Source organism: Oncorhynchus masou, chromosome 28 (genome assembly GCF_036934945.1).
Source record: "Oncorhynchus masou masou isolate Uvic2021 chromosome 28, UVic_Omas_1.1, whole genome shotgun sequence".
NCBI lineage: Eukaryota > Metazoa > Chordata > Actinopteri > Salmoniformes > Salmonidae > Oncorhynchus > Oncorhynchus masou.
This window is the reverse complement of record NC_088239.1, coordinates 79,491,748-79,510,506: the sequence shown is the minus strand read 5'-3', so window position 1 is coordinate 79,510,506 and position 18,759 is coordinate 79,491,748. Positions and strand designations below refer to the sequence as shown.

The window sequence follows — 18,759 nt, the reverse complement described above, 5'->3', positions numbered from 1 at the left end:
ACTGTTGGTTAAGGGCTTGTAAGTAAGCAATTCACAGTAAGGTCTACACTTGTTGTATTCGGGCACATGTGACAAATAAAGTTTGATTTCTAATTATACAGTGCATTCAGACCCCTTGACTTTTTACACATTTTGTTACGTTACGCCTTATTCTAAAATGGATTACATTTTTTCTCATCAATCTACACACAATACCACATAACGACAAAGCGAAAACAGTTTTTTGAAATGTTTGCAAATATATTAAAAATAAGAAAACAGATACCTTATTTACAAGTATTCAGACCCTTTGCTATGAGACTCGAAATTTAACTCAGGTGCATCCTGTCTCCATTGATCATCCTTGACGTTTCTACAACTTGATTGGAGTCCACCTGTGGTAAATTCAATTGATTGGACATGATTTGGAAAGACAAACACCTGTCTATATAAGGTTCCACAGTTGACAGGGCATGTCAGAGCAAATACCAAGCCATGAGGTCGAAGGAATTGTCCGTAGAGCTCAGAGACAGGATTGTGTCTGGAGAAGGGTACCAAAATTTTGCAGCATTGAAGGTCCCGAAGAACACAGTGGCCTCCATCATTCTTAAATGGAAGAAGTTTGGAACCATCAAGACTCGTCCTAGAGTTGTCCGCCCGGCCAAACTGAGCAATCGGGGGAGAAGGGCCTTGGTCAGGGATGGTCACTCTGACAGAGCTCCAGAGTTCCTCTGTGAAGATGGCAGAACCTTCCAGAAGGACAACCATCTCTGCTGCACTCCACCAATCAGGCCTTTATGGTAGAGTGGCCAGACAAAAGCCGCTCCTCAGTTAAAGGCACATGATAGCCCACTTGGAGGTGGCCAAAGGGCACCTAAAGGACTCTCAGACCATGAGAAACAAGATTCTCTGGTCTGATGAAACCAAGATTGAACTCCTTGGCCTGAATGCCAAGCGTCACGTCTGGAGGAAACTTGGCACCATCCCTACGGTGAAAAATGGTGGTGGCGGCATTATGCTGTGGGGATGTTTTTCAGTGGCAGGGACTGGGTGACTAGTCAAGATCAAGAGAAAGGTGAACAGAGCAAAGTACAGAGTGATTCTTGATGAAAACCTGTTCAAGAGTGTTCAGGACCTGACTGGGGCAAAGGTTCACCTTCCAACAGGACAACAACCCTAAATACACAGCCAAAACAACGCAGGAGTTGCTTCGATACAAGTCTCTGAATGTCCTTGAGTGGCCCAGCCAGAGCCCGGACTTGAACCCGATCTAACATCTCTGGAGAGACCTGCAAATAGCTGTGCAGCGACACTCCCCATCCAACCTGACCGAGCTTGAGATGATCTGCTGAGAAGAATGAGAGAAACTCCCCAAATACAGGTGTGATATGCTTGTAGCTTCATAATCAAGAAAACTTGATGCTGAAATAGCTGCCAACGGTGCTTCAACAAAGTACTGAGTAAAGGGTCTGAATACTTATGAAAATGTGATGTTTCAGGTTTTTTATTATATAAAGTTGCAAACATTTCTAAAAACCTGTTTTTTCTTTGTCATTATTGGCTACTGTGTGTAGGTTGATGAGGGGAAAAAATGTTTAATCAATTTTAGAATAAGACTGTAACGTCTTAAAAGGTCCTTAATACCCCCCCCCCCCCCACACACACACACACACACACAGAGGGCCACAGTTTAGAGCTTCTGAGCTTCCATCAGTAGTATTTTAAAATTAATGTTCATGCAAAAAAAAAAGAAATCTAACACGTATCAGAGACCATGCATCTTGATGGGTATCGAATTGTTATGGGGGGAAGCACATCCCTAGTAGATAACAGGCGTTAGAAACGTTTGGTGATCAATGAGACTGAGAGCTAGCTAACCAGCTGAGCTAGCAAACAATGTTACAAAAGTAACATTTTGGATTGGAAAAATACTCTCAACAGGCTCTGCAATTCATAAATCAGAGTAGCAAGTAATCATGATGCACTGTTCAATTATTTATCCATTTAAATATACATTTTTTGAAGAAACCGCAGTTTTTGCCACAGCCTTCAATGGCGCTCATGCGTTTTAAACGTGAGCTTGTCCAAAGTGTCGGACTGGAAGACAGCTGCTATTCATTGGAGCACTGCAATTGGTTTCCCAAAACGCTGGGGCCAGGCTTAGCAAAAGGTCATTGGGTGAAAGTTTGCAGTATACATACCTCGAGCGTATCAAAGTTATATGTGTGTTGTGATTCGCGAACGGGATACATTTATAGCCTGGTAAAAACGTTAGAGCCTATTGTGCAATATGTTCCAAAATGCAAATAAAATACAAATGTGACAGTAATTCAGAGATGCAGTTCATGAGCATAGTGTTTCTGTATTTGTCTGGCTACGATGTACATTTCAACACATCTTCACTCCATGACTGTGTAACAAGAACCCAGCATTATTTTCTGAATAAAAAAAATCCATGCATCATGGACAACGTCAGAAAGTAGAAGTTACATTTATTAGACATCGGTAGTTTCATTTCTCTCTTTCAATGCAGTTCTCTTCAAAGCGAGCAGAAAATGATGTTCGGTAAGCACAATTAGAAGTTACATCAAATAAATGTAATTTCTGATTTCAAATTTTTGATGCATGTTTTTTTTCTTTTGGAAATAATGCTAGGCTCTTGTTACACCGTTACACGGTCATGGAGTTAAGACGTGTTGAAATGTACCAGAGTCTGGGTTATTCAATTGAGTATAAGAAACCATGGAGATACGTGCTGCTGCTCACACCAATGCACCACATTACAATGGCCCCTCCCACTGTCCCCAACACCGAGTCGGCTTCCTTTCACGGACAACCAGGACATTGGCAATGTTGCACTGATATCATGCTTAAAAACATTTCCCAAATATGATACTGGTTACAGGTAGCCTCTGAGCGTTGGGCAAGTAACTGAAAAGTTGCTAGATCGAATCCCAGAGCTGACAAGGTAAAAATCTATCGTTCTGCCCCTGAACAAGGCAGTTAACCCAGCAGGCAGGCAGGCCGTCATTGTAAATAAGAATTTGTTCTTATCTGACTTGCCTAGTTAAATAAAACAATCCCTACTGCCTCTGATCTAACACTCACTAAACAGAGAACAAGTGGTCATCTGTACTGCCTCTGATCTGGCAGACTCACTAAACACAAATACATGTTTTGTGGGTGTTGGAGTGTGCCCCTGGCTATCCCGTACATTTTCAAAACAAAATGGGTCCGTCTGCCATATAAGGAATTTGAAATTATTTATACTTTTGATACTTCCGTATATTTACAACCAAATACTTTTACTAAAGTAGTATTGTACTGGGTGACTTTCACTTTTACTAGAGTAACATTTAAGTATGACAATTTGGTACTTTTCCCACCATTGAACATTCTGGCATCTCATGCACCGCTGACAGCAAGGGTTCGACACTCTCATCTACATTTCACCTCTGCATCTCTAACCAATAAACAGACAAAAAAAATGTTTCCATTATTGATCATAAATGTACATCAATTGTTCCTCACTCATATATCAGTCTATCGTGTTACCAAAGGATACATGGGAAGGTTTCTGCTTCAAGCCCAGAGGGGTATACGTCAAAACAGGATCAGTGAGTTAGCCTGCTAACTTGCCTATTCAGAAGAAGTTTTGTTTAGAAGGATATGCTTGAAATTGGCATCATCTACTTAACTCAACAACCAAAAACATATCTAGCTTTAAGAACCAGAAATTAAATGGTTCTTTCCGGTTGTTTGTCAAAGTTAACTTGCTTTGTAGTATACCCTGCTGGACCGGGCTACATAAGCTGGAACTAACCTGGCAACAGATGGCTGCTGATCTCAGGTACTATTCACTGCCAACGTGTCCTTGAGCAAGTCACTTAACCCCTACAATTGCCCCAGCGATGCTGATCTGCAGCCGAGTCTGTGCTGCTGCCAGCCTTGTGTGTTTGTGCTGTTTATTAGGTTGGATTTTGTATCAGCAAATCAATCCTTTCCCATGTAAAGTTAATCTTCTATCAGTATCTTTCTTCTATAAGAAGGCCCCAATTTACAGGGGAGGTTCAGGTATGCAAATCAAAACAGTAAATCCAGCCAAAATGTTAGCTTTTGGTCTAGTACACGTCACAAACTCTCTGCCAAAAATAACAATGTAAAAAAAAGACCATAATCCATACATAATGAGGGAGAGAAACAATGGAGAAATAACAGCAAGTTTCTTTTTTATTTTATTTGGGTACTTAAAGCGTAGCAGGAGGGGAAACAACATCACTGGCTCATTACAGCCTAAAGGTACGCAAACAAGTTAAAGGTTTCAAACGGTTTTACATCACTCTTGGATACGTGACCATCTATCGCTGTGTTTTTTGTGTGTTTTTTTTTTGTTTTTTTTTAACAGACAAACTGTGCAAGACCAAGATGCTATCCTTCAGATAATTTATAAAATAATAAACAATAAAAAAATCCAAGGCAACATTTATGAGCTGTGTAACACAGTCCACTCCAGAGATGACAATGCTGTTGAACTTTGGGAACTTTGTCCTCGTGGTGCCTTTAGGAGTCCTTCTTCATCCCCTCCTCCCACATTATGTTCGCCGTCGCTTTCTTCGCTGTGGAACAAAAACATTACACTTTAGACGTAAGAGGCATACCTAAACAACTCTGCCTGTCTGTCTGTCAATAGGCCTACCTCAACAACACTATCTGGGTGTCTGCCTGTCCGTCAAGAGACCTACCTCAACACCGTCTGCCTATCAAGAGGCCTACTTCAACAACACCGTCAGTCTGTCTGTCAGAGAAGCAGTCACAGACAATTTGACAATGAAAGGTCAAGACCAGAGCATTCCAATTAATGTGATGCTGACCTTTTAAAATTGGACATAACAACAATGGCCATTTAAAAATCTGTCAATGTGACAGGTTCACCGTTCCTCAATAATGCAATGAAGAAAACGTGTTACATTTCCCAAAACTGTCTGAACCCATTCCTCAAAACCTGTTAGAGCGAAAGGCATCACCGTCAGCTACTGTCAAAGAGCAGATGCTGCATATTTAATCCTTTAAAATGGTGAAGATAAGATTCAAAAGGGCAAAAGCTGAGACGGTTTTAAAAAGGATTCGTCGTGTTTCAGAGAGACATTGAAAACGGATGCCCGGTGTGCCTACCTTCATCTTTGAACTTGTCCGCAGCCTCTGTCGCCTTGCCCTTGAGGTCCTTGGCTATGTTGTCAATCTTGGACTCGTGCTTGAGGAAGATGGGGCGGATGATCCGCGTGTATATCTGGATGGAGCCGTTAGAAGGAGTTGGAGCCATGCACCACACCAAGAAGGCACACTGAGGGGAAACAAACAAAAGAACGTTCTCACCCAATGCTTCCAGAAAACGCCGCCAAGAATAAAATGTCTGAATAAGTGCCCTAGCAAATTACACAAGCTGGCAGGCATGAGCTCCGTTGCCATGGAGATTTAGATGGGAAGGAAATAAGTACATCTGCTTCATACCAGCACATGATGGATGTAGATTAAGGAAGGAGATTCCCAAGTTATTGAATCGAGTCAATATAATGTTATGATTTAACATGCTTTTAAATACCTTAACGATGAGCTACTGTGCCTTCAGAAAGTATTGCACCCCTGGACTTTTTCTAAATGTTGGTGTGTTACAGCCTGATCTTAAAATTGATTAAAATAGAATTTGTAGTCACTGGTCTAAACACAATACCCCATAATGTCAAAGTGGAACTTTGTAGAAATGTTTACAAATTAATTAAAATTAAAAGCTAATGTCTGGAGTCAATAAGTATTCAATCCCTTTGATATGGAAAGCCTAAATAAAGTACAGGAGTAAAAATGTGCTTAACAAGTCACATAATAAGTTGCATGAACTCGCTCTGTGTGCAATAAGTGTTTAATCTTTTTTTATGTGTATCAATACAAAGATAAAGGCATCCTTCCTAACTCAGTTGCCGGAGAGGAAGGAAACCACTCAGGGATTTCACCATGAGGCCAATGGTGATTGTAAAACAATTACAGAGTTTAATAGCTGTGATACAAAACTGAGGATGGATCAACAGCATTGTAGTTACTCCACAATACTAACCTAATTGACAGAGTGAAAAGAAAGAAGCCTGTACAGAATAAAATATTCCAAAATATGTATCCTGTGTGCAACAAGGAAAAGTAATAATGCAAAAAATGTGGCAAAGCAATTAACTTTCTGTCCTAAATGCTAACTTATGTTTGAGGAATATCCAACACATTACGGAGTACCACTCCATATTTTCAAGGAGTATTTATTTTTTTATTTCACCTTTATTTAACCAGGTAGGCTAGTTGAGAACAAGTTCTCATTTACAACTGCGACCTGGCCAAGATAAAGCATAGCAGTGTGAACAGACAGCAACACAGTTACACATGGAGTAAACAATAAACAAGTCAATAACACAGTAGAAAAAAATGAAAAAATGAGTCTATATACATTGTGTGCAAAAAGCATGAGGAGGTAGGCGAATAATTACAATTTTAGCAGCTTAACACTGGAGTGATAAATGATCAGATGGTCATGTGCAGGTACTGGTGTGATACTGGTGTGCAAAAGAGCAGAAAATTAAATAAATAAGAACAGTATGGGGATGAGGTAGGTAAATTGGGTGGGCTATTTACCGATGGACTATGTACAGCTGCAGCGATCGGTTAGCTGCTCAGATAGCAGATGTTTAAAGTTGGTGAGGGAGATAAGTCTCAAACTTCAACGATTTTTGCAATTCGTTCCAGTCACGGGCAGCAGAGAACTGGAAGGAAAGGCAGCCAAATGAGGTGTTGGCTTTAGGGATGATCAGTGAGATACACCTGCTGGAGCGAGTGCTACGGGTGGGTATTGCCATCGTGACCAGTGAACTGAGATAAGGCAGAGCTTTACCTAGCATGGACTTGTAGATGACCTGGAGCCAGTGGGTTTGGCGACGAATATGTAGCGAGGGCCAGCCGACTAGAGCATACAGGTCGCAGTGGTGGGTGGTATAAGGTGCTTTAGTAACAAAGCGTATGGCACTGTGATAAACTGCATCCAGTTTGCTGAGTAGAGTATTGGAAGCCCTTTTGTAGATGACATCGCCGAAGTCGAGGATCGGTAGGATAGTCAGTTTTACTAGGGTAAGTTTGGCGGCGTGAGTGAAGGAGGCTTTGTTGCGAAATAGAAAGCAGATTCTAGATTTGATTTTGGATTGGAGGTTTGATATGAGTCTGGAAGGAGAGTTTACAGTCTAGCCAGACACCTCGGTACTTATAGATGTCCACATATTCTAGGTCGGAACCATCCAAGGTAGGTGATGCTAGTCGGGCGTGCAGGTGCAGGCAGCGAACGGTTGAAAAGCATGCATTTGGTTTTACTAGCGTTTAAGAGCAGTTGGAGGCCACGGAAGGAGTGTTGTATGGTATTGAAGCTCGTTTGGAGGTTAGATAGCACAGTGTCCAAGGAAGGGCCAGAAGTATACAGAATGGGTCGTCTGCGTAGAGGTGGATCAGGGAATAGCCCGCAGCAAGAGCAACATTGATATATACAGAGAAAAGAGTCTGCCCAAGAATTGAACCCTGTGGCACCCCCATAGAGACTGCCAGAGGACCGGACAACATGCCCTCCGATTTGACACACTGAACTTTGTCTGCAAAGTAGTTGGTGAACCAGGCAAGGCAGTCATTAGAAAAACCAAGGCTACTGAGTCTGCCGATAAGAATATGGTGACTGACAGAGTCGAATGCCTTGGCCAGGTCGATAAAGACGGCTGCACAGTACTGTCTTTTATTGATGACGGTTAGGATATTGTTTAGTACCTTGAGCGTGGCTGAGGTGCACCTGTGACCGGCTCGGAAGCCGGATTGCACAGCGGAGAAGGTACGGTGTGATTCGAGATGGTCAGTGATCTGTTTGTTGACTTGGCTTTCGAAGACCTTCGATAGGCAGGGCAGGATGGACATAGTTTGGGTCCAGGGTGTCTCCCCCTTTGAAGAGGGGGATGACCACAGCAGCTTTCCAGTCCTTGGGGATCTCAGACGATAGGAGAGAGAGGTTGAACAGGCTGGTAATAGGGGATGCGACAATAGCGGGGGATACTTTCAGAAATAGAGGGTCCAGATTGTCAAGCCCAGCTGATTTGTACGGGTCCAGGTTTTGCAGCTCTTTCAGAACATCTGCTATCTGGATTTAGGTAAAGGAGAAGCTGGGGAGGCTTGGGCGAGTAGCTGCGGGGGGATGGGGGTGAAGCTGTTGGCAGAGGTTGGAGTAGCCAGGAGGAAGGCATGGCCAGCCGTTGAGAAATGCTTGAAGTTTTCGATTATCATGGATTTATCGGTGGTGACCGTGTTACCTAGCCTGGGCAGCTGGGAGGAGGTGCTCTTGTTCTCCATGGACTTTAGTGTCCCAGAACTTTTTGGAGTTAGAGCTACAGGATGCAAATTTCTACTTGAAAAAGCTATCCTTTGCTTTCCTATGTGACTGGGTGTATTGGTTCCTGACTTCCCTGAACAGTTGCATATCGCGGGGACTATTCAATGCTATTGCAGTCCGCCACAGAATGTTTTTGTGCTGGTCGAGGGCAGTCAGGTCTGGAGAGAACCAGGGGCTATATCTGTTCTTAGTTCTGCATTTTTTGAACGGAGCATGCTTATCTAAGATGGTGAGGAAGTTACTTTTAAAGAATGACCAGGCATCCTCAACTTACGGGATGAGTTCAATATCCTTCCAGGATACCCGGGCCAGGTCGATTAGAAAGGCCTGCTCGCAGAAGTGTTTTAGGGAGCATTTGACAGTGATTAGGGGTGGTCGTTTGACTGCGGACCCATAGCGGATACAGGCAATGAGGCAGTGATCGCTGAGATCCTGATTGAAGACAGCGGAGGGGTATTTGGAGGGCTAGTTGGTCAGGATAACATCTATGAGGGTGCCCTTGTTTACCGATTTAGGGTTGTACCTGGTGGGTTCATTGATGATTTGTGTGAGATTGAGGGCATCTATCTTAGATTGTAGGACTGCCGGGGTGTTAAGCATATCCCAGTTTAAGTCACCTAACAGAACAAACTCTGAAGCTAGATGGTGGGCGATCAATTCACAAATGGTGTCCAGGGCACAGCTGGGAGCTGAGGGGGGTCAGTAGCAGGCGGCAACAGTGAGAGACTTATTTCTGAAGAGATTAATTTTAAGTTTGAACTGTTTGGGTATGGACCTGGAAAGTATGACATTACTTTGCAGGCTAACTCCTCCCCCTTTGGCAGTTCTATCTTGACAGAAAATGTTATAGTTGGGTATGGAAATCTTTTGGTGACCTTCCTAAGCCAGGATTTGGACACAGCAAGGACATCAGGGTTGGCAGAGTGTGCTAAAAGCAGTGAGTAAAACAAACTTGAGGAGGCTTCTGATGTTGACATGCATGAAACCAAGGCTTTTCCAATCACAAAAGTCAACAAATGAGGGTGCCTGGGGACATGCAGGGCCTGGGTTTACCTCCACATCACCCGTGGAACAGAGGAGTAGGATGAGTGTGCGGCTAAAGGCTATCAAAACTGGTCGCCTAGAGCGTTGGGGACAAAGAATAAAAGGAGCAGATTTCTGGGCGTGGTAGAATATATTTAGGGCATAATGCACAGACAGGGGTATGGTGGGGTGCGGGTACAGCGGACGTAAGCCCAGGCACTGGGTGATAAGAGAGGTTGTGTCTCTGGACTTGCTGGTTGTAATGGGTGAGGTCACCGCATGTGTGGGAGGTGGCACAAAGGAGGTATAAAGAGTGGAACTAGGGGGTCCATTGTAAACTAAAACAATGATAACTAACCTGAACAACAGTATACAAGGCATATTGACATTTGAGAGAGACAAAGTAATCGCAAGTGTTGATTGGGAGAGCTAGCTAAAAACAACAGGTGAGACAACAACAGCTAATTAGCTAACACAACAACAGCAGGTAAAAAGGCGATGACTAGGCAGAGAGGGTCGGATTAACTACACACAGAGCCTGAGTTTGCGTCTGGGGCCGACAGATAAAAAATAAATTAACAGAATGGAGTACCGTTATTAATGGACAGTCCAGCAGGCATCAGATATGTAGCCAAGTGATCAGTGTCCAGAGGGCAGCAGTAGATGGAACAGGGGAGCCGCCACTACGCTAGTGACACAGCGTTTAAAGTTAGGCTTCACTGCAGCCGAGGTGAGTAAAACATTTAAACGTGTTAACCCTCGCAAGGCTGCAGGCCCAGACGGCATCCCCAGCCGCGCCCTCAGAGCATGCGCAGACCAGCTGGCTGGTGTGTTTACGGACATATTCAATCAATCCCTATACCAGTCTGCTGTTCCCACATGCTTCAAGAGGGCCACCATTGTTCCTGTTCCCAAGAAAGCTAAGGTAACTGAGCTAAACGACTACCGCCCCGTAGCACTCACTTCCGTCATCATGAAGTCCTTTGAGAGACTAGTCAAGGACCATATCACCTCCACCCTACCTGACACCCTAGACCCACTCCAATTTGTTTACCGCCCAAATAGGTCCACAGACGATGCAATCTCAACCACACTGCACACTGCCCTAACCCATCTGGACAAGAGGAATACCTATGTGAGAATGCTGTTCATCGACTACAGCTTGGCATTTAACACCATAGTACCCTCCAAGCTCGCCATCAAGCTCGAGACCCTGGGTCTCGACCCCGCCCTGTGCAACTGGGTTACTGGACTTCCTGACGGGACGCCCCAAGGTGGTGAGGGTAGGCAACAACATCTCCACCCCGCTGATCCTCAACACTGGGACCCCACAAGGGTGCGTTCTGAGCCCTCTCCTGTTCACCCACGACTGCGTGGCCACGCACGCCTCCAACTCAATCATCAAGTTTGCGGATGACACAACAGTGGTAGGCTTCATTACCAACAACGACGAGACGGCCGACAGGGAGAAGGTGAGGGCCCTCGGAGTGTGGTGTCAGGAAAATAACCTCACACTCAACGTCAACAAAACTAAGGAGATGATTGTGGACATCAGGAAACAGCAGAGGGAACACCCCCCTATCCACATCGATGGAACAGTAGTGGAGAGGGTAGTAAGTTAAGTTCCTCGGCATACACATCACAGACAAACTGAATTGGTCCACCCACACAGACAACATCGTGAAGAAGGCGCAGCAGCGCCTCTTCAACCTCAGGAGGCTGAAGAAATTTGGCTTGTCACCAAAAGCACTCACAAACTTCTACAGATGCACAATCGAGAGCATCCTGGCGGGCTGTATCACCGCCTGGTACGGCAACTGCTCCGCCCACAACCGTAAGGCTCTCCAGAGGGTAGTGAGGTCTGCACAACGTATCACCGGGGGCAAACTCCCTGCCCTCCAGGACACCTACACCACCCGATGTTACAGGAAGGCCATAAAGATCATCAAGGACAACACCCACCCGAGCCACTGCCTGTTCACCCCGCTATCATCCACAAGGTGAGGTCAGTACAGGTGCATCAAAGCTGGGACCGAGAGACTGAAAAACAGCTTCTATCTCAAGGCCATCAGACTGTTAAACAGCAACCACTAACATTGAGTGGCTAATGCCAACACACTGACTCAACTCCAGCCACTTCAATAATGGGAATTGATGGGAAGGATGTAAAATATCACTAGCCACTTTAAACAATGCTACCTAATATAATGTTTACATACCCTACATTATTCATCTCATATGTATACGTATATACTGTAATCTATATCATCTACTGCATCTTTATGTAATACATGCATCACTAGCCACTTTAACTATGCCACTTTGTTTACATACTCATCTCATATGTATATACTGTACTCGATACCATCTACTGTATCTTGCCTATGCTGCTCTGTACCATCACTCATTCATATATCTTTATGTACATATTCTTTATCCCCTTACACGTGTGTGTATAAGACAGCAGTTTTGGAATTGTTAGTTAGATTACTTGTTGGTTATTACTGCATTGTCGGAACTAGAAGCACAAGCATTTCGCTACACTCGCATTAACATCTGCTAACCATGTGTATGTGACAAATAAAATTTGTCTGCTCCGACGGAGGCCGGATGAAGGCATAGCGGATGGAGTATTCGTCGGCAGACCAGTCGTGGTGGTGCCGCGGGGCGCCGTGTCGACAGAGAATCCAAGCCAGATGGTGAAAGAGGTATTTTGGAATTTAGTTTGCTAGCCGGGAGATGTGCCTGGCTCACGGCTAACTGGTGCCAGCTTCGTGGCAGTGGCGTTATCCAATGGGTGGCAGTGGCTATATCCAATCGGTAGCAGTGGTGATCCGGTGCCAAGGTCCAGAGTTTACAGCAAGGATCCGGTGGAGTTTTGTGCTCTAGCCGTGTATGAGTGGGGTTCGTGTGAACAGATGAGTAGGCCGGGAGGTGGGCCTCGGGGATAGCTTCAGTACTGGGTGCCACAGTGAGTGAAAGCTAGCTGTGATCTAGCTAGCTGCAAGCTGTGAGCTAGCTAGCTGTAAGCTGTGAAGATCAGAAGTAGTGGTCCAGGGATTAGGCAGGAATCCGGCGTTGTTGTGGAGAGACAGTCCGATATTGGTAGACTAGCGAGTATTATTCAGGCTAAAAACAGGGCTGGTATCTGTGCAGAAGGTAAAAGCCGCTAGAAGTGGTTAACAATGACTAAATAGCTTGTAGCTAATTAGCTGGTTAGCTTCTGGAGATTCCTGAATGTGTTCTAAAATTGAAAATAATAGCGATTCCATATCACATTGGGTGAGGCAGGTTACCGGAAGGTATAATCGAATAAAAAAATTGAAAAGATAGATAGATACACAAAAAATACAAAAGTACACGAGGACAAAACAAACACGTCTTCACTGCTACGCCATCTTGGATAGTGGTAACTGCATCATGTTATGGGTATGCTTGTAATTGGGGGAGAAAAAAAAAAGAAACAGAATGGAGCTAAGCACAGGCAAAATCCCAGAGGAAAACCTACTTCAGTCTGCTTTCCACCAGAAACTGGGAGATAAATTTTAAAAAATTCAGCTGGACAAACCTAAAATACAAGGCCAAATCTAACCTGGAGTTGCTTACCAAGAAGACAGTGAATGTTCCTGAGTGGCCAAGTTACATGTTGCAAGACCTGCAAAAGGTTATCTAGCAATGATCAACAACCAACTTGACAGAGCTTGAAGAATTTTGAAAATAATAAACGGGCAATTGTTGCACAATCCAGGTGGGGAAAGCTCTTAAGAGACTTCCCCAGAAAGACTCAAATCTGTAATTGCTGCCAAAAGGTGATAACATATTGAACCCAGAGTCAATATGTTATCTAATCAAGATATTAGTGCTGAGAGATCAGTCCTTTTTTAGATTGGTTCAGATTCAGTTCGATTATAAAATAAATACTTTTTTGATTTTGATTATTTTGGTTGAATGCTGTAACACAGAACAAAACAATAAAAGTTCCATGATGGTAGTGACTGCCCATTACTGCTAATCACTTATTAGCCATCATGTCTACTTTAAAATATTTCAGTTGTTGTACGTTACATTTGTTTTATTTGATTACTTTATTTCAATCTAAGTCATCTCATCTCTATAGATCTGCTGTCTGACAAAAATCACTTTTCTAGTTCTTCAAACTAAATAAGGCATACTTTCATTACAGCTGAATACCAACTATCACTTAGATCATATTTTCAGGTAGAGATGCCGGATACCCCTCAAAATAACGCACTCCGTCTCTTCTGTAGCAGGCATAAAAGAAACACAGACCGGACAAGTAGATAAGAAATAGATTATGGTCATTATAGTTAATTACCACGTTTTATGAGCTAAACTATGTAGAACATTGGCCTGTTGATCTGATAAACACTACCAGTCAAAAGTTTTACAACACCTACTCATTCAAGGGTTTTTCTTTATTTTTACTATTTTCTACATTGTAGAATAATATTAAAGACATAAAAACTATGAAATAACACATATGGAATCATGTAGTAATCAACATATGCTGAGCACTTGTTGGCTCATCCCAAAATTTGGTTGAAGCCCAGGGATTATGGAGGCCAGGTCATATGATGCAGCACTCCATCACTCTCCTCCTTGGTAGAACAGCCCTTACACAACCTGGAAGTGTGTTGGGTCATTGTCCTGTTGAAAAACAAATGATAGTCCCACGAAGCCCAAACCAGATGTGATGGCGTATCGCTGAGGAATGCTGTGGTACCCATCCTGGTTAAGTGTGCCTTGAATTCTAAATACATCACTGACAGTATCACCAGCAAAGCACCCCTACACCATTACACCTCCTCTTCCATGCTTAACGGTTGGAAATACACATGTGGAGATCATCTGTTCACCCACACTGCATCCCACAAAGACACGGCAGTTGGAACCAAAAACCTCTCATTTGGACTCCAGACAAAAGAACAAATTTCCACCGGTCTAATGTCCATTGCTCGTGTTTTTTGGCCCAAGCAAGTTTCTTCTTATTATTGGTGTCTTGTAGTAGTGGTTTCTTTGCAGCAATTTGACCATAAAGGCATGTTTTCCTCTGAACAGTTGGATGTTGAGATGTGTCTGTTACTTGAACTCTAAAGCATTTATTTGGGCTGCAATTTCATAGGCTGGTAACTCTACTGAACGTATCCTCTGCACCAGAGGTAACTCAGGGTCTTCCATTTCTGTGCTGGTCCTCATGAGACACAGTTTCATCATAGCACTTGGATGGTTTTTGCGACTGCACTTGAAGAAACTTTCAAAACTTCTTGAAATTTTCCAGATCAACTGACCTTTGTTTTAAAGTAATGATGGACTGTTGTTTCTCATTGCTTATTTGAGCTGTTCATGCCATAATATGGACTTGGTCTTTTAACAAATAGGGCTATCTTCTGTATACCCCGCTACCTTGTCACAACACAACTGATTGGCTCAAATACATTAAGAAGGAAAGACATTCCACAAATTAACTTTTAACAAGGCCCACCTGTTAAATGAAATGCATTCCATGTGACTACCTCATTAAGCTGGTTAAGAGAATGCCAATAGTGTGCAAAGCTGTCATCAAGGCAAAGGGTGACTATTTGAAGAATCTCAAATATAACATTTTATGATTTGTTTAGCACTTTTTTGGTAACTACATGATACCATATGTGTTATTTCATAGTTTTGGTGTCTTCACTATTATTCTAATATGTATAAATAGTCAAAATAAAGAAAAAGTATGTGTTCTAAAACTTTTGACCAGTAGTGTAGCTCCAGAGAAACTGCATTGCGTGAGTTGAGCTCGCAGGGGGGGGGGGGAACAAATTGGAATTCAAATTATTGAACAGACATCAGTGATTTAGTCATTTAAAAAAAACTGCAATGTTTTTTCTTCATTAATTGTTTTACACATTTTAGCATTGTTCTTCTACTTTGACATTAGTTTTGTGTAGATCGTAGACAAAATTAGAATTAAAACAATTTTAATCCCACTAACAACAAAATGTAGAATACTGTGAATGCTTTCTGAAGGTTCTGTAAGTGTGATTTATTTTCAGAATTCACACCTTTTGAAGTTGAAAACATTTCAGCCAATTATTTAACTATGGAGTGTGTTTGGATGTTGGCAACTGTGTGCAGAAGGTTTCACAATAGCAGGACAGTTTGACAAATGAGGGTGTATGTGCACTGCACATCATGCCCTCAATGTTAATCTCATCAAATAGCATCAAAGATTAGGAAACCACTGTACTTCAGGACCTTGAGGTTAAGGAGAAACACCAGTATGCATTACCTTTCCCATGTAGTAAAATGGGAACCAGGACAGGAAGATGTCAGCAAAGAACTCTGCCACGCTGAACACTCCATACACCACCCAGTAGGTCAGCCATTTTGTGTCATCATCTTTGGTTACACTCTCAATGGCTTTGATCCTGCAATTAAAGGATAAGTCCATGTTAGCGACAGGATGCCTAGAAGCATAATGGAAAAGTATTATGCAAGATGACATGAACACACGGAGCAGGTTTCATAACAAACACGAATTCGCATTGATTTTATATTTGGGAAAGAATAGCCAGGCTGTTAAGCTACAGGCTAAAGAAAGAACATAATAGATACCATACGGCCTGACAACTAGGTTTCCATGGTAATATTTTGACTCACGAGTGGGAGTTCAGAGCAAATTGTGAGTCTTGTCTCAATGTTTTGCATGCCAAATAAGAGTGAGTGTTCCATTTTTATCTTTGAACAGCATTTGCGTTGTTTCACTGTGTGCTGACATTTGTAAACTCATCCATATCTAAACAAGTTATGAATTTAATAATATAACTTGTTGTACGAGGATAACACTATACGTCAGAGTTCAGTTGAACTTTGTCCAGACATGCAGAGTTAATCACAAGGAGCAACTGTGGTTGGGACCAACTGAAATGACTGAGCCACCTACGTTTTGTTTCTGTGGTTAATCATGTGCATCTGGATTTTCCTCTCTCTGCTTATTGCCCAGTCTCTTGCAACACTCCACAAGAGCAGCAGTAGCCTCATGGCTGCTTTTCCCCCACATTTGGGCCTACATGTTGAATAACTAAAATATTGTACTCATTGCAGATCCATACGGTAAGTGTGTCTGGGAGAAAAATGTGATCTCCTCACCCCGAGGAGTGATTTTATATCATTCATAGATGAGTTTGATTAGATCATCCACACCAAAAAGAAGTGTTAGATTGTGACATTTTAATGTTTCAACGGTTTTTGCACAATAGAGAGCGGAACCACAACACAAAGTACCCAGTTAATCATGTGGCAATACATTTAATAGGATTACGGCTACAGCATATTGCTGCACCAAGTATTTTACGCAACTGTAGACACAGGAAACCATACATTACTACTTTATGAAAGATGCCTTTAACCCATAACAGTTGAAGCCTCTGGGGGGGGGGGGGAATTGTTTTAAGGTCATACAAGGATAATCTTGGCATTTGATTTTGAAGACCCATAATAAAATAATAATAACTAAATATTTTAATTATTCTTGTCCTTACTGCTATTAGCCCATACAAACGCATTCACTGCATGGAACAACAGATTGTAGTCCGCTGCCCCCTTCAAAAAAAGAAAGTTTGTTCTTTAGTGTCTGTCCTATAGGCCAAATCGTTCGGACGCTACAGACGATTTTGAGAGAGATTTCCGGGACGTTTCATGGTCTGACAAACACCGCTCTAGCTCTGCCACCTTTCACCGCAGACACGGAAGTGCAACGTTGGCGGATGTGGTGGATTGAGCCGCCACCAAAGCAAAATAAAAAACATCTTTCTAGTTTAAATTGACAGATTCTTATGAGGATTTTTGTATTGTGCTAATTAGATTTCCGCGGAGGTGAGAACATCGACTCTAGGTTTTTTTAAAGGTGATATCAAACACACACCCGACCTGCAGACAAAATTGCCTACAATTGGACCTTAGTTAGTATGTAGCAACTTGTAGTAAGATGCTGCTGGCATATTGCCGAGTACTTTACCAGTGCCATTCAAAGAATCCTGACTCTCAAGCTAATAGTAAGGTAAACATGCACTTTGGACCCAGACCTTCTTCAGCATGGGCTACTGTATGACTAACGTTACATGGGTAACACCCATCAAGCAAAATGTGTTTAAAATTATTCACAATATCAAATAGTCTCTCCGTGCAACGTGGGCGATTGATTCTCCGTTGGGCCTTGTTTTATGTGGGCAATGTTGAAATAGCATAGTGATAGTGTTTATGCTATTGGGCGTGCGTGTGAGGAACAGGGTAGGGTGGGTCATATATGACGCAATTCATTTTTTTTTTTTTTTTGCCCAGAACAGGGCAGCAACAATTTAATATTTGGATTGCTATCCTAAATGACCAATTTATGAGTAGAAGAAAAAAAGACTTACGATATGTAGGCTGGATAAACAAATCCAATGAGGTTGCACAGTAGGGAGGCTCCATACCCAATAACCAGGTAAATTGCGAGAATGACGACGACAACTGCAAGATAATAACATCTGTTTATTAGCCTACAGGCTACACATGTCATTGATTAATGTGATTGTCTAAATATCAGCTAGTAAAAAAATTAAAATGGTGTACAGTATGCTCATATGGAAACATTATTGTATTCTGACAAAGCCCATCAAAACGTACAATAATTTATTTGATCAGAATATTGACTTCACGTTATTTGTCAAAATAACAAACTGTACCACGACCGATGCAGGCTGTGTTACCAGAACTCTTACAGCATACCCTCATTTTCTTTTCAATAAATAGTTCCCTTGTGCTCCCCCCCCCCCATCTCATAACAGCAAAATACTTACCGATTGCGATATAGGCCCTGTTTACTCCAGTTTTAGCTTCTATCTTTGCCAATGCATCGGTCATGAAATTCTTTTCATGAAGAAACTTGTCGAATCTCTCTTTTATGTCCTGTACCATTGCTGCCATGATTTTCGTGTTGTATGGTGCTGGTTGGCTATTGAACTGCGACACCCATGCAACTCTATCCTGCTTCTTCTCGCTGTTCAGAGTAAATGAATGGAAGCACGGCCAGAATCACACTGAACGATACGTCACTGCAATATGTCTACAGCCACACCCAATACTTTGATGACATTGCTAAATTGTATAAAATCAAATTTTATTTGTCACATGCGTCTTAAACAACAGGTGTAGACTAAACGTGACATGCTTACTTATAGAGCCTGTCCAACCATTCCAGTGTTTTACTTGCTATATTGTATTTACTTTGCCACCAAGGCCTTTTTTTGCCTTTACCTCCC

The 18,759-nt window shown here is 42.5% G+C and overlaps 1 protein-coding gene across 1 annotated transcript; it reads right to left on the bottom strand.

Annotated features, from left to right (window-relative positions):
• Positions 1-4,191: 4,191 nt before the first annotated feature.
• Positions 4,192-18,529, bottom strand: reep5 (receptor accessory protein 5). Its single transcript, XM_064943531.1, has 5 exons — positions 18,298-18,529; positions 17,875-17,968; positions 15,747-15,885; positions 5,152-5,320; positions 4,192-4,595 (listed from the first exon to the last, which is right to left on the bottom strand). The coding sequence occupies exons 1-5, from the start codon at positions 18,422-18,424 to the stop codon at positions 4,540-4,542; spliced, it is 585 nt and encodes a 194-aa protein (XP_064799603.1). The 5' UTR covers positions 18,425-18,529; the 3' UTR covers positions 4,192-4,539.
• Between the last annotated feature and the right edge of the window lie 230 nt (positions 18,530-18,759).

Coding starts and splice junctions, on each gene's coding strand:
- reep5 (XM_064943531.1), bottom strand. CDS start 18,424: ATGGCAGCAATGGTACAGGACATAAAAGAGAGATTCGACAAGTTTCTT. Junction 17,969..18,297: donor CAGGGCCTATATCGCAATCG/GTAAGTATTTTG, acceptor ATTATCTTGCAG/TTGTCGTCGTCATTCTCGCA. Junction 4,596..5,151: donor GGACAAGTTCAAAGATGAAG/GTAGGCACACCG, acceptor TTTGTTCCACAG/CGAAGAAAGCGACGGCGAAC.